General features: G+C 40.0%; 1 protein-coding gene, 1 long non-coding RNA gene and 1 other non-coding gene across 3 annotated transcripts; 1 reads left to right on the forward strand and 2 right to left on the reverse strand.

The window, feature by feature from the left end:
• Positions 1 to 211: 211 nt before the first annotated feature.
• Positions 212 to 460, reverse strand: LOC131302457 (uncharacterized). Its single transcript, XR_009191746.1, has 2 exons — positions 380 to 460; positions 212 to 276 (listed from the first exon to the last, which is right to left on the reverse strand). It is a non-coding gene; the product is annotated as an uncharacterized LOC131302457 (long non-coding RNA).
• Positions 461 to 3,824: 3,364 nt separating this feature from the next.
• Positions 3,825 to 3,981, forward strand: LOC131305736 (U12 minor spliceosomal RNA). The gene has a single exon (XR_009193298.1). It is a non-coding gene; the product is annotated as a U12 minor spliceosomal RNA (small nuclear RNA).
• Positions 3,982 to 5,331: 1,350 nt separating this feature from the next.
• On the reverse strand, positions 5,332 to 10,835 carry LOC131302458 (succinate dehydrogenase [ubiquinone] iron-sulfur subunit 3, mitochondrial). The gene is made up of 4 exons (XM_058329122.1): positions 10,542 to 10,835; positions 9,201 to 9,439; positions 6,258 to 6,467; positions 5,332 to 5,712 (listed from the first exon to the last, which is right to left on the reverse strand). Exons 1-4 carry the CDS (start codon positions 10,833 to 10,835, stop codon positions 5,538 to 5,540), a joined length of 918 nt encoding a protein of 305 aa, XP_058185105.1. The 3' UTR covers positions 5,332 to 5,537.
• Between the last annotated feature and the right edge of the window lie 5,519 nt (positions 10,836 to 16,354).

Here is a 16,354-nt window from a genome sequence, read left to right on the forward strand (position 1 = left end):
CTCCAACTTTTTCTTTTTCCTTCAAGAAAGGTTAACAAAATATATAAGGGGCTATAAAAGAAATAGTAACAGGAAAGTGCCCACATATGTCACCTTATCTTTTCCCTTATACTTACCTCCAACTTTTTCTTTTTCCTTCAAGAAAGGTTGACAAAATATATAAGGGTCTGTAAAAGAAATAGTAACAGGAAAGGTTCATCGTATTACCTTCGCAACCCCAATGGCATTTAAGGGTCCATCACGGATAACAATTCCGACATTCTGTTTTCGACTCAACTGAACCTCCAATAATAGCAGCACAAAGATAATTTATATGTTTGAACCTCCAACTGAATCAATGAATATCACGATGCAAGGAACAGTTAAAAAAGGAATTTACCCGGCCAAGATTCGTGATGTCGTCCATAACTAAGGCCTGAATTTTAAAACCCTGCGTGAAGAACGGAAAACCTGGAATTAGTGGAACTAAAAGTAAAAAAAGCCTTAGAACCAACACCAATTACAATTATGTAATTTTATCGAGCATTTGGTGTACGTTATGCTGCCATTCATAATTAGGAAGGACGGTTAAATTAAGGGGTGTATATGTATGGCGGTCGAACCTCTGGTGGTGTCTCGAGGTAAAATGGGGGTTTGAATAGGCCGGAAATTAAGTTGGGAAAAAAAAAAGCCATTCAAGACAGAGAACAAAAATCCCAAAGATTCAGGTTCAAAAATCCCAAAGCTTCAGGTTCAAATACCATTTTTTGTTCGAACCTCAATTTTTGTGAGAAGCCCTGTTTTAGAGATTGGTGGTTAGAGAAACACTTACATAGTAAATGGCACATTGTGAGGGAGAGAGAGCTAGGGGGGGGTGGGGCGGTGCGGCGGGCGTTGGATTTCAGAAAGGGAGACGGGCTGTGGATTTAGGGGGGAAAAGAAAAGCCACGCCCCAGTAAAAATCTCAGCACATGTTAAAATGTAAAGTAGTAAAAGCCCTTGGATTATTTGGGACTCAACTTTAAAATTCAATCACACCCCTTCAACTTGTCACGTAGGACAGTTGTGAGAGAGACATTTTGCAAAATCATTGTGTAATACAATATAGATGTTGAATTTTTTGGGAATTTCAGGCACTTGACATTATTGTCATAAGCTGTGCTCCTTAAATCGGAGTTCGAAGGTTGTGAATTGTGTAATTTGGGGTGTAAATTCTGCTGTTAGGGGGTGTGAATTTTGTGAAAAAAGGTGTGAATTTACACATCTAAGAATTCACACCAAGAATTCATCCAAAATTCACACCCCCGAGAATTGTGTAATTTGAGTGGGTATGAATTCTGCAAAAAAATGTGAATTCTGATGGTATGAATAGTGAAGGGGGTATGAATTTTAGGGGTGTGAATTCTGCAAAGGAATGTGAATTCGGAGGTGTGAATTCTTGCAAATGGATGTGAATTTTGGGGTGTAAATTCTGCTAAAGGATGTGAATTCGGGGGTTGTGAATTCTCGCAAAGGTGTGAATTCTGCAAAGGTGTGTGAATTTTCGAGGGTGTAAATTCTGCAAAGGTGTGTGAATTTTCGAGGGTGTGAATTCTTAGGGGTATGAATTATTCTGAGATGTGTGAATTCTTGGAGGTGTGAATTCTCGATGGTGTGAATTATGTGAGGGTGAATTCTTTAAATGGGTATGAATTCTGTGGGTGCTGAAAAGTGAAAAAGGTAAAATAGTAAAAACATATTTAAAAAAGCCCTAAATGGGATAACACTTACAAAAGGGGGTTTGCATGGAATCCACACAAAAAACTATGACCGGCCAGGAATTTCCCCCACCTAAACCCATATAAATATGGGTTGATATGGGTTCAACCCATATAAACCCATTATATAATATGGACGGGTTGAATTGGGTTATAAGTGGACAAATTGGGCAGGTTAGAAAAATATGAACTGAGATTGCCACCTCTAGCAGAAAGCATAGAAAAGAGAGAGGAAAGCACAATATGAAACGGGAAGGCGGGGTAATTTCCTCACATTCAGCCTTCAATTGGCAGAGAAAGCAGGTGCCTAGCTTTCATCTTGTAGATCGCAGCCGCCGGGTCGAGACTTCTAGGGCAAGTGGCCTGGCGGTGCAGTTTTTGATCGTCCTGCACCTATACAAGCGTTGTTTGTCCTCCGGTAATGCCTGCAACCAGGCATCTAAAGGGTCATCTCGACTACCCAAAAAAACACAAAGAGAGAGTCAATCTACACAATCAGCATTATATACGGGAACGTACAGTAAATCAACCTTTTGAGAACTAAAGCTAGATTGTTACATCACCATTAATTAATTCGTTCTATATCTTCTTTTTGGTACGATAATTCGAGATGGAAAACTCAATTTGCAACACAAATGAACAAGAGAGTAGTTGTTAATCCAAAGGAATATTTGTCGAATGAAACATGAAATGGTGGAATCCAGATTCCAATCCTCCTCCTGCTATTCCACCATTCGCAAATTTCTCCCAGCAAAATTTCTTTTGTGTAAATTGAAAACAAATGTACGCAGTGAATTGAAGCAAATGAGCGCTCGCTGAGCATACAAACACGAATATTACTTCAACTAGACTAATTGCACCATTGTGCTCGAAGCAGAAGTTATGCACAAATTAGTCACTTGATTACAATCGAGTCTCCTATTTGAAACTAAAGCGCTAATTGTGTTTATTGAAATCTTGCCCGGAACTTAAACCCATTCGCTCAAGATTCACAAAAAATTACCTAAGCTTTTGTTATCGCTAGTTCAAGCTATTTTTCGCGCAGTGAAAGAGAGGAGTTGGTTCTAGAGACCCAAAGCAACATAATTTATAGGGATGATGCTATGGTGTCCCCGGTCATTTTGGGGACACCGTAATTTTTGGCATAACTTTACCATTATGAGCATAACTAAAACCTATTACAAGCATAATAGAACCCAAACAAGGCATAACCAAAGAATATCCAAAAAACCAACCAAGGCATAACCAAACCTAACCAAGGCATAACAAACAAGTTATACCTTGTTATGGTTCTGTTATGCTCATAATGGTTTTGGTTATGCTCATAATAGATTTTAGTTATGCTCATAGTGGTTTTGTTATGCCAAAAGTTACAGTGTCCCCAAAATGACCGGGGACACAGAAATCATTCCCAATTTATAGTAGCTTGTTTCAATGAGTCTAATTGGGGGGAAAAAAAAATCAGAACAGAGTCATTGACAGCAAACACAAATAGTAATTGGCTTGATACAAGAACATATACTAGTGAAATTATTCAATAGTCTAGGAGCATTGCCATGTAATGCTCCAAATCACTTTACAATCACACATTCTCGGGGGTTCATAATTGAGTGCATGGCTCCACATGCATGTGTGGTTCTAGAATGGCTCCGAGCACCACGTGATCTTCGACTGTTGAACAATTACTCCAGATACTATCACTTAAAAGGATTCCGAAGAAAGAAAAGAGGAGCTACTACGATTTATCAAAACCAAACATAGCCCAAAAGTTGGCTGTTCAAATAACAAAAATAGCCCATGATCAAATAACAAAAATGGCCCAAAAGTTGGGTGAATCATATGGGGCATGAGTACACTGTACACCACTGAGACAGAGAGTGGTTGGGCTTCCATGAGAATATGGGCCGGCTAGTTAGAGCGGAAGATGCTCTGGAGTTAAATGGGCCTGTCAGTCTTCCAATTGGTTGGACGGAGCAAAGTGGAAGCAAAAGTAAAGAACGTCCACTTCTTGTCCCACATCGGGTATAGAGGAAAAGCTCCATCCTTGGAAGGCCATATAAATAATAAGGAGCTGTTAGCGATTGAAACTTGCCTTAAACTAATGAGTAAGGAAAACAAAGCGAGCGGTGAGAGCTGCTTGCCGCGCATTACATAAACTTTGTTGCGCACGAATTTATGGAGGGGTTATAGGCTTGCCGAATGTAGACGCTGCTTACTTTGCAGAACTCGTTCGTGCGGGCCTCCCAAACCACCACTCCCCCAAATTGCTCTGAAACTTTTTAGCTTACCTAATCTAACTCTTTTTGTTCTAAATTGTTAGTGCTTTTAGGGCGTTTCACTTTAAAAAGAGACAAATAATGTAGATGAATCTAAATTGTTAGTGCTTTTAGGACGTTTCACTTTAAAAAGAGACAAATAATGTAGAATGAATATGGAGGGAGTATAAGGGTCATCATATCTTAAAGTAAGGGTCATCATCGGGCCGGCCCAACCCACCAAGTCGCTGCCTACGGGCCGGGTTGACCGGGCTTCTCTTTTTTTGGTAGGTCGGGATATCTACCATAAATTGAAGCCCAAGCCCGGCCCATGGACTAGCCCAATTGGCGGGCCGGCAAGCCAAAAGCCAGGCGGGCCAACGGGCGGGCTTAAATTTCCTTGGGCAAAACTAAACCAAGGGAAAAAAGAAAGGGTTTTGTGGGATTTTGGGCTAATAGGCGGGCCCGTCGGCGGCTTTTGGGTGGATACCACGGGCGGGCTGCCGGGCGGGCTCACGGGCCGGGCCTACGGGAGGGCTCACGGGCCGGGCCTACGGGCGGGCCGAGTAAAAATTTATAGGCCCGAGCCCGCCCATTACAAACTACGGGCCGAGCTAGCCCGCCCGTTTTACGGGATCGGGCCGGGTAAAAACCCGACGGGCAGGGCGGACTTTGGACGGGTCGCGGACCTTCAGACTAAATAATGACCCTTATCTTAGAGGATTGGGGGAGAGGTGCTTACACTAGCCCTTAAGCCGCCCAAGAAACTATTTGATTGATCTACTCATACAAGTGGTGTTGGTAGGAAAGGGAAGGGACGTTCACCTGGGAAGGTGCTGCTAACAAATACTTTTGGGAAGGTGCTGCTAACAAATACTTTTCTATTTAGGAATCTTCTGTTTCTAACCATGTGCATAAAAATATAAGGAAGGCACTAACTGTACTCCACTATACTTGCTCGTATGACGTATTTGGATCACTCAATTTGCATTTCGACAAAAAATGATTGTTGGGGATCCCGAAATTTCATGGATCAGTAGTCTAATTTTTGGGCTCAAGTCTGTACCAATTTCCGCTAGATTGGGGTATACGCAAACCTTATCAACTGCACCCATCACAAAAATTGGCCGCCTGGCTCCAGTTTTTTTTTTTCCCATTAGGAAACATTATGTAGAAAATAAACATATCTATTATTCGTTGAAAACTTATCTGGCTTAATTTATTACATTTTATTTTATTGAGCTATATAATTTACTCACAAATTTAAATGGATTTTCCTTTTACTCTGGATTTGTATGAATGATCAACCACAGATATTAGGGTATTGTTTACGTGCAACAATATTTTAGGGTATTGTTTAACCAAAGAAGCGCACACCAATCTTAGTCTAAAACCAAATGACCATATAATTAAGATCCAAATTAACTTCAAGAAGCAATATATGATTCAAACCCCAACTAATTAACCTAATGTGGAAAGCACAGAAAAGGGAGAGGAGAGCACAATATGAAATGTGACGTATTAAGGCGGGGTATTCTCCTCACATTCAGCCTTCAATTGGCAGAGAAAGCAGGTGCCTAGCTTTCATCTTGTGGATCGCAGCCGCCGGGTCGAGACTTTTAGGGCAAGTGGCTGTGCAATTTTTGATCGTCCTGCACCTATACAAGCGCCGTTTGTCCTCTGTTAATGCCTGCAACCGGGCATCTGAAAAGTCATCTCGGCTGCCCAAAAAAAAAAAACAAAGACAAAGTCAATCTACGCGATCGGCATTATATATGGGAACGTACAGTAAAACAACATTTCGAGAACTAATGCTAGATTGTTACCATTAATTCGTTCTATATCTTCTTTTTGGTACGATAAGTCGAGATGAAAGACTCAATTTGCAACACAAATGAACAAGAGACTGGTTGTAATCCAAAGCAAAATTTGTCAAATGAACACATGAAATGGTGGAATCCAAATTCCAATCCTCCTTCTGCTATTCCACCATTTGCAAATTTCTCCAAGCAAAATTTCTTTTGCGTAAATTGAAAACAAATGTACGCAGTGAATTGAAGCAAATGAGCGCTCGCTGAGCATACAAACACGAATATTACTTCAACTAGATTAATTGCACCATTGTGCTCGAAGCAGAAGTTATGCACAAATTAGTCATGACCTGATTACAATCGAGTCTCTTATTTGAAACTAAAACGCCAATTGTGTTTATTGAAATCTTGCCCAGAACTTAAACCCATTCACTCAAGATTCACAAAAAAATTACCTATCGGAAATCCAACGATAAGCTTGGAGCAACGCAGCTGGTCCAAAGAATTCATCAGGGTTCCACCAGTAGGAAGGGCAAGAAGTTGTGCAACAGGCACATAGTATGCACTCATATAGTCCATCTAGTTTCTTTCTCTCTTCTGGTGTTTGCCTGTACTCTCGGCTGTCCGGAGGGGGCTTTCTTGTCTTTAACCATGGCTCTGTTAACCTGTGCAGTGACATGCCAATTATTTCTGGTTGTAACCTAACAAGAAAATAATATCACAAAGGATATACTATGGATGATTAATTTTAAACGAGCATAACGGAACCCTACAAAATTCAGCTAAAAAAAAAAAACTGATTCTCTAAGTAAATAGAGAAATGATCGTATTTTTCAAAACAAAAGAAGGGATACCAGAGGCTTGATCAACCAAATTGAGGAGGAGGTAAGGGCTTGCCTGCTCTCTTGAAAAGGAGTAAAAAGTAATGAATTTAGAGCCGGGCAACGAACATGATAACATGACACGAACCGGAAACGAAGTTAGCGGGTTAGGATTGAGCATTTCTAATACGAAACACGAAAATGACACGACTCGAGAACACGAATTCTAAATCAAAGATGGAGCCAAATAAGAGGCTTATGGGGGCCACGGCCCCCGTGTAGTTTCGGAGTTTTTTTTAAAATAATAATAATATTAAGATTTTTTGTTTTTTGTTTGGTAAGAGCAACTATATATCTATATTTTTTGTATTGGGTGTTATTTATGGTCCTAGACATTTAAATAGTACTTTAGACTATGTTCATTTTGGGTCCCAAAATCCAACCTCTCTCTGCAGTCTGCACACTGTCTCCAATCAGTTTTTTCTTTAATTATTACTCTCGTTTATCTTTCTATCTCTCTCCACTCATAACCCAAAAAAATCTCCCTCAAAACCCAAACCAAATAAACTATCAAATTCCCGAACCTTGAAATTTCAAAATTTGTTGTTCATAGTTCGGCCCCCAAGTTTTAAAAATCCCGGTTCCATCCCTGTTCTAAATGGGTCGGGTTCGGGTTGAACACGCGAGACACGAAATTGACACGACCAACACGGTTACTAATCCGTGTCACCCATTAACAAGATACATACATACATACATATATATATACATACATACATATATATATATATATATATATATATATATGGTATATCTGTAATTCTAGAGTTGGGCAACAGACACGATAACACGACACGAACCGGACACGAAATTAACGGGTTAGGGTTGAGCATTTCTGACACAAAACACGTAAATGATACGACTCGAGAAACACGAATTCTAAATGGGTCGGGTTCAGATTGGGTGGTTTGTGACACGAACCTGACTGACACGACACGAACACAACCCAACACGACCTGTTACCCAGGTCTAGGAATGATGCTAATTGTTGGCTTGCTTTGAAGTGGAGGGTTCCTGCTACAATTTTTTTTAGTTTAGTCTATGTTTTTGTCTTGGATTTGTAATTGTATAGCACTCTGTAGTTAGTTGGTTTCCAGCTTTGTAACGGCTTAGGCCTTGGATTTTGTTTGATTGAGCTTAATTGATATCGCATTTCACCAAAAAAAAATTTAGAAAAGGAAATGGTCGCCAATGCTCCAACATTTTCGTGTTTGTATTTTACATTTAATGTTTAATATTAGAGAGACAAATTGCAATTTCACTAACATGGGCTACCTAACTATACTGATATTAAATAAAGGGCAAATCCACTTTGACCTCTTGTGATTTGGATCATGTGCGAATGCACCCCCTATGGTTCAAAAATGGGGTCATAACTACCCTATGGTTTATTAAAACATACATATGTACATTGCCCAAACCACAGGGTGAAAGTGGTTAAGTGCCCTTAAATAAAAGATATAGTGTGTAACTCCCAATGTACCACTTGGGCCGGGAGAAATTTCACATAAAGTTGTTTATAATGGACATGCTCCATATAATTTAGAAATATGACTCTGCAATTTCTACTTTGGATATTTTGGTTGTTTTCTCGGTTGTGAGATTCAATAAATTAAAGTTTCAAAAAGAGTTTAAAGTAGGGGGGGAAAAGAACCAAAGATAGGAAACACTTGTCATTGCCCTTCATCACACTCCCAACATTACAAAGGCTCTTAGTATTGCAATAACTAAGATTCAGTACATATCTCTTGATGTCTTTAGAGCAGCAAAAGAATCAAATTACCAGAGCTCGTGGTTCGAAATCCTTAAGGGTCGAATACATTTTAAAGCTTGTTAATTTTCTAAGCTCAGCTCCAGTCGATATAGCAATACTTCAAAAAGTCAAGTTATTCTAGCGATGCTACAAAGCTTGTTTCAGGTCGGTTTCACTCGGCTATCTTTTCTTTTCCTTCCGATTCTTCCCTTCTATTCAAATACCTACCCATCACAAACCCATCCTGATATAAACTGTCAACACAAATGTTACACAATAAAGGCTAGCAATGAACGACCCAAATGCAATGAACAACTCCAAACACATGCAAGTACAAGAAAGGAGAAAGTGATTAATTAAGGAAGAGTCCTGCTATCAGTACAGACCGAAACCGTAGGGAAATCGTACCGATGGCCGCGTCGGGCCGTCTCCGGCCACCAGACAGCCGATCCAAGCCATCCAAAAATTCTAAAAAAAATAAACGAGGGGGCCTTAGCCGCAATCAACGGCATCCAATGTGTGTAGAGTGCTTGATCTAAACACCCTATTTTTCATGTATATAAGGTGTTTAGATCAAACATCCTACACACATTGGATGCCGTTGATTCCCACGTCGGCCCCCTCGTTTTTTTTTTTAAGAATTTTTGGACGGCTTGGATTGACCGTTCGGTGGCCGGAGACGGCAGTCGGTATGATTTCCCTACTGTTTCGGTCGGTACCTATAGGTTTTCTGATTAAGAAAAGCTCATTCGGATGCATATTACTTGTACTGTTGGTAGAAATTGGTGAGGTCAACCACCAGATCTTTGATGACAAACATGTGAGGGAGAGGAGTGATGGTTGTGGGGTTGGAGGTGTGTGGGTCTATGGGCTTGAGGCATGCCACTGTGTTGGTCCCATCTATGTTCATTGCACATGAACCACATATCCCTTCCCTGCATGACCTCCTGTAAGCCAAGCTTGAGTCCTCTTCCGCTTTTATTTTCTGCAGCGCGTCCAATACCTACAAACACAACCACATTCAACTACAGATGTTCGGATAAACGATTAACACCTGTATATCAAGAGCAATTAAATTAGTAGTTGCGGGTTCCAAGCCTATAGAAAGGAGTTTGATATCTATTGTGATCGATTGAGTTAAAGTTTAAGGTAAGAATAACGTCGTCAATCGTTGTGGCAAAATGGCGTGGGGGGCGTTAATTTTTTTGAAAATCCCTCTTTGACCGATAGATTTTAGAAATTATTGTAGTGTAACCCTCTAAAAATCTACTACATGTGTAATATCATCAAAATAATTTTCTCGAGGAAGAATCTAAGCGTGTCAAGTGGCATGAATTTTTTCTCTCGGCAGAAGTCAGCATAATTAGTTGCAGTTGGTGATGTTTGAATATTTGACAATAAGAGTACATGGTGTCTATCACTTGGCTACCGCTCTACTTGCGTCAAGCGGCATGATTGCCTATCATTAATTTCGTTACGACTTTAGAGTAACACACATGAGATATATTATTACACATATCCTATAAATCCTTTCCGAATTTCAAATCCATTACACGAATTAAAAACTCTCAAATTCACGGTTCAATCGGTCGCTTGGTCTTTTTTCAGTTCGCTCTGGTTTTCAATTTTCAAAGAGATTTGTGTCCCCCATGGTTCCCCTCAACCATTATATAAGCTACTTAGAGCATATTAACTAAGGACTAAGGCCCTCCAAAATTCAAGCTAAAGGTCCCAAATACCAGCATCTCCAACCCATCGTCCATATCCCTATTTTTTCCTTCAGATTTACTTTTGTAAATCCTCTATTTCACTTTTTAACTTCTATTTATTTTACTTTTACGAGGACGAATTGTGAATACGAGGATGAATAGTGTCACAACGTGTCTCATTAACGAAAACACCTTTTCCCCTCTACGTCCTCCAAATATAGAGCGTGGACAAGTCCAACCCTCCATTTTTGAAAATGTAAAATAGAGGACGGGTTGGAGTTGTTTTTCCTCTGTATTTGAACCGCAACAACGGAATTTCAGTTACTAGAAAAATTACAAGCCTGAAATTAAAGGAACTCAAAAAGACTTCAAACCTTAACCGGCCTGCTTAATTACCATGGGTCCACAAGTTGATGGGTCTATAAAATAGGATCGGAGATATGGCTTCCTGTTGGGCTCATCTGGGCTCCACCGGTAGACCTTGAACTCTTTCTTCGGTGCTTGAATCTTCTCTCTGATGGACTCACGTCGCTCCACCATTTCTTCTGCATTTTCTTTCGCTGCAAAATGGTATTGTTCTTCTAGCACTGGAAAATCTTTTTTGTCTTTTGGGTTTCCTTTATTATTAGGAGTATTTCTAAGCAGACGAGAGGCCTTTGTGTAGCCATTTCTTAACAAGCTCTTCGACATCTATCTATCTATCTCTCTCTCTCTCTCTCTCTACATGCATGTTAATTTGTATGTGTGCTTGCGGTGGTGTGTATAGCAAACGAGGAAATTTTCAGTGCCAGGTGGCACGGCCACGTGGTACTTGTGCACGCATCTCAATTGTCAAAACATATTTTGAATGGACTAAATTTGTTTGACTTTAAAAAATTACCCAAACACCTCTTTAAACCCAAACAAATCTGATCGTCACGATCGAGATGTGTGCACGGGCACGGGGCACCTGTAGCCGTGCCCATCCGGCACTGAAAAAATTCTCGCTGCAAGGGGTTTGCTTTTATTTTTGAGACAGCTGTGTCGTGTGAATCGTAAGCAACACATACGTGGAGGGGAGTAGTGCAAAATTGCAAATTAGCTCATCATTTTCTTGTCCTTTTTTGATCGGTCCAAGGCAAAACTTTGTTTGTTTTTTATTATTATTAAAGTTCTGTTATTTGTTTTTATTAGGAATAAGTATTTTATTTTTCAAATTTTAAACTTAAAAATAATGAGTTTACTGAAATCTAAAAATATGCAATATAAATCTTGTTTGAAAGATCTTGATGACATATTTTAAACGATGCAAAAAAATTAAAAAATTATTTTCATAAACACATTATTTTTAAGCTTGAAAATTAAAAATAAGTGTTCATTTTTTTTAAAAAGGTAGTGGAATGGGGCCAAATTTTGGCTTTAGCGACATTAAATAACCACCAATAATAGTACTCTTTACCGAAGCTTTTGTTATCGCTGGTACAAGATTTTTTTGGGATAGTGAAAGAGAGGAGTTGGTTCTAGAGACCCAAAACAACATAATTTTTAGTAGCTCGTTTCAATGAGTCTAATTGAAAAAAAAAATTTCAGAAAAGAGTCAATAAGAACAAAAAGACAATATTTCAACTTCATAAATTTGTTCTAACAGAACAAACACAAATAGTAATTGGCTTGAAACTAGAACATATACTAGTGAAATTATTCAATAGTCTGGGAGCACCGCCGTGGCTTCATGTGGTGCTCCGAATCACTCTACAATCACACATTCTCGTGAGTTCATAATTAAGTGCATGGCTCCACATGCATGTGTGGTTCTAGAGTGATCCCAAGCACCACGTGGCGGTACTCTTCGACTATTGAACAATTACTCCAGATACTATCACTTAAAAGGATTCTGAAGAAAGAAAAGAGGCTACTACGATTTAGCAAAACCAAACATAGCCCAAAAGTTGTCTGTTCAAATAACAAAAAAATAGCCCATGATCAAATAACAAAAATGGGCCAAATCTTGGGTGAATCATATGGGGCTTGAGTACACCACTGAGACAGAGAGTGGTTGGGCTTCCATGAGAATATGGGCTACTTAGAGCGGAAGATGCTCTGGAGTTAAATGGGCCCGTCAGTCTTCCAAGATGCTCTGGAGTTAAATGGGCCTGTCAGTCTTTCCAATTGCAATAACAGAGAGAGAGAGAGAGAGAGAGAGAGAGAGAGTTTGGACTTTGGAGTCTTTGTTTTGGTGGAGAAAAGGGGAGGGATAAGAGAGAAAAGGTTTTGCCTGCAGATTAAGTAAAGCGAAAGCGAAACCACCTCATGGCATCAAAATTTTCCATTTTACCTTGCACCACTCACGACTGAGTCCCGGGATCTGTCACGGACAAAGTTTCGTAATGATTTTAATAAAAATCTAGTAATACTCAAGCGTAGGACTCGAATCCAGAGCCGATTCTTAGCCAAAATTTATGTTGTGGCCACTTTAGGTTTCCATTTTTATTCTTATTTTTATTTTTGAATTTTAGGGACCCTTCCTACGTTTTTACCCCTTTTAATCGTCCGACAGAAGGGGCTCATTTTTAATTTTTGCCTTAAGTTCCTGAAAAATTAGAGTCGGCTCTGGTCGAACCCCAAACCAAGTTGACGGCCTCGTCCAGGTTAAGCTTGAAGAAGTGCAATGCCCAACTAACAAGGATTCTGCTCCTGCGTATGGGACTAGAGCTACTCACTGTGAACTCCCATTCCATGGATACTTACAAGATGCTCTCTGTGTCATGTTTTTGGTCATATGAATGAAAGGTATCCCAAGAAAGTTGTGTGTCGGTAAACTGTCCGTAATGGCTAGCCAAAGTAGGGATGTCCAACCACCCGACCCGACCGACCACCCGACCGAACCCAACCCGAAAAGTAAACCAACGGACGGGTTGAAACATAACACTCAGTCGGGTTCGGGTTAAATTTTGTGGACCCGACCAACAGTCGGTCGGGTTTCGGGTGAATGATTTATAAATGTCGGGTCACCCGACCCGACCGAATTGCACACTATATAATGAAAGTTTTTACACTCATACATCATTTAGGGTTCTTTGAGTTCTCTCATTTCTCTCCGCCCCACCTCGGCACCCCCACCCCACCCCCAGGCAAGCACCCAACCCCAGGCAATCGGCGACCAGACTGGCCGGAGAAACCAAAGTCAGATCCTTCTCTAAGTTCTCTCCACTCTCCAGTCTCCAGTCTGACAGTCTCCACCCTCGCTACTGATCGAAGACGAAACCCCGCCTCTCCTCCTCACCCTAAATTGCCTCACCTCTCGGCCCTCACTCTAAATCGAGATTCGAGACCTACTACGGTCTACAGTGTACGTCTCTCTCTCTCTCTCTCTGATTTTGTCTAGGACCCGACTGTGATTCTCCCTCTCTCTCTATGGTGTGCTATGGTTTCTAATCTGCTTATGGTTTTTGTTAATGATTCTGGCTGGAAATGTTAGTGATTGTGTCTAAGTGAGATATTGTTTGCTGCTGCCTTGCTGAGTTGTTGGAAGCCTGGAAAATTGGAAATGGAACTGGAATCGAAAAGTTGGAAATGTTATGGTGCTGGACTGTTGGTCCTGCTGGAAATTTGGGAAATGTTGAAATATGGCCCAAAACGTGGATATGGGCTATATGGTATTGGGCCTGATTAGGCCTGTTGGAAAAGTGAAAAATAAAGTCCAAAGTAAACTAACAAGTCAGTCAAAAAATGGCCCAATCAAAATGGTTAAGCCCAAGATAAAAAGGCCCAACAAAAGCCCAATCCGACCGAACCCGACCCGAAATGGTTAACGGTCGGATCAGTGTTAACCCGACAATTGTTTCGGTCGGATTCGGGTGAGAAATCTGTTATCCGACCAAATGTCGGGTCGGGTTAGACTCGACCCGAACACATCCGACCCGTGGACAGCCCTAAGCCAAAGCATGAAAGAGTGCTTGGGCGGCACAGGGGCGGACCCACGTTGGGACACGTGAGGTCACGTGCCGGCCTCCACGCCTTTTTTTAAAAAATAGTAAAAAAAAATTAGATGCAAATACAAAAAAGTCTCCTACACTAATACAAATCATTAGCATGGTATAGTGGTCATCATAGATTGTGAAAAGTTCTAGCTAGGGGCCTGAATTCGATTCCTAGGATCCTCCATCCCTTGTTTTTTCTTTATTTTTCCATTTTTTGATCTACCTTTTTCCTTTATTTCTCCTTTTTCGTTCTACCTTTTTTCTTTATTTTTTTCATTTTAGTTCTACCTCTTTCCTTTATTTCTCTATTTTTGTTTTACCTCCTTCTGTTTTACTCCCAATCTACAATATTGCGAAAATTAAATTACGAAATTACTACATCATTTAGTTTGCTTGCCCACCGCGACAGTTAAAAGTGTATTTTCAGCCATGAATATTGTGAAAAATCGGTTGCAAAATAGAATGAGTGATCAATATTTAATGGTTGAACGATAATTTAGTGGTATACATACGGAGAAATATTTTTTTAAGTTGTGAATAATAGATGCCCCAAATATATGAAATTCCTGAATTTACCACTGCGGAAAGACCCACTATTGCGGCGGCACCAGATATATATATGCCAGCAAGCAAACGGGAAAATGGTGCGCCAACTAGCCCCAGAAGGATGGAATCCAATGACATTGTCCAGGTGGGAAAGGGAGAGAAGAGAGAGGGAAATTAAGGAAGGACCAAATGCTGGAGAAGGGACTATGCGTGAGATAAACACGTCACTCATAGCATCTTATTCACAAGGATTACTAGCGCAAGCGACTTCGAATGCACCGTGCTGTCTCGACCATGTGGGATCCGCTACAGTCTAGTTTCAATGATAAAAAAACATTCAAAATATATGGCTGTAAAAATATGTTCTAAACAAGTTGAACAGTTTGGATCACCATGATATGATCCGAAAATGAAAAATCCGCATTTTAACAAAATGAGAGATCCACATTTTAACAAAATGAAAAATCCACCATGATATGATCCGTGTGGGATCCGCTACAGTCTAGTCGGGTTCCGATGAGGGATCCCACATTTTTTTTAAATGCGGGACTCCCCTTCCCGATTGAATTTCGATGATCCGAGCCGCTCAAAGTGATCAGAACGTGATTTTAAGGGTCCCCGCGAGAAATCAGCAAAAAAATGACCGGGAAGGGCTTCATCCGAGCAGTTTTCATTGAACGGTTCAAAAAAAACTGCTCGGATGAAGCCTTTCCCGGTCATTTTTTTCGCTGATTTCTCGCGGGGACCCTTAAAATCACGTTCTGCACACATTGAACGGTTCGAATTTTCAAAATTTGATCGGGAAATAAAAGTCCCGCATTTTAACAAAGTGAGGGATCCCTCACTTGATAATTTGTGGATATATACATATATATATATATATATGTAATATACATATATATATATATATACATATATATATATATATGGTTTCCCATGTTGACTGAAAATGACTATTCAATTTCAGCTCCATCAATCTTGAATGGGAAATTTGCAAACATTGATTCATGACGAAATTAGCCCTAAATAAGTCAAAAAGATGAATATAGAAGACTAGGAGAATTAGTGATCAATGATTCCATGCCAAAGGGAAATGCAAGAAGCAGAGATGCTAATAAAGGAAGATTTAAGTAAAACCGTTGCGAACAGCAGTTAAGACATTATCATCACAGTTTAGCAAAATCAAATTCCAAAGCATAGACGATGTATCATAGAAAAATCCAACTTCCTAGACAAGGTATCATACAAAAATCCAACTAATTCCAAAGCATATAGTACAAGGTATCATACAAAAATCCAACTAATTCCAAAGCATATAGTACAAGGTATCATACAAAAATCCAACTAATTCCAAAGCATATAGTACAAGGTATCATAGACAAGGCTTGCACAAAGTTAACATCACAGCCACCACTAACTATCACATCCTCTCATCGACAAAAATTAATGCAGGCTGTATGACAACTTTTCCCATCCTCTCTCACCACGAGGACCGCACCTGATAGTCCCTAAGAGCATTTCCGAGACGGACGGGATCTGAAAGAATGTCGAACGCAGGTGTTGTGTTCAGATGCAGCTGAAAAACAAACTTAGTTAATTAAAAATTGCTGCATGAAAAATATCCAAAATTGGTAATAGGAGAGGAAGTAGAATAAGTACAAGAGAGAGTGGTAAAAGGAAAATCATTTTAGAAACTTAAACATG

The sequence above is a fragment of the Rhododendron vialii genome, chromosome 10a, assembly GCF_030253575.1.
Source record: "Rhododendron vialii isolate Sample 1 chromosome 10a, ASM3025357v1".
NCBI classification, from domain to species: Eukaryota; Viridiplantae; Streptophyta; class Magnoliopsida; order Ericales; family Ericaceae; genus Rhododendron; species Rhododendron vialii.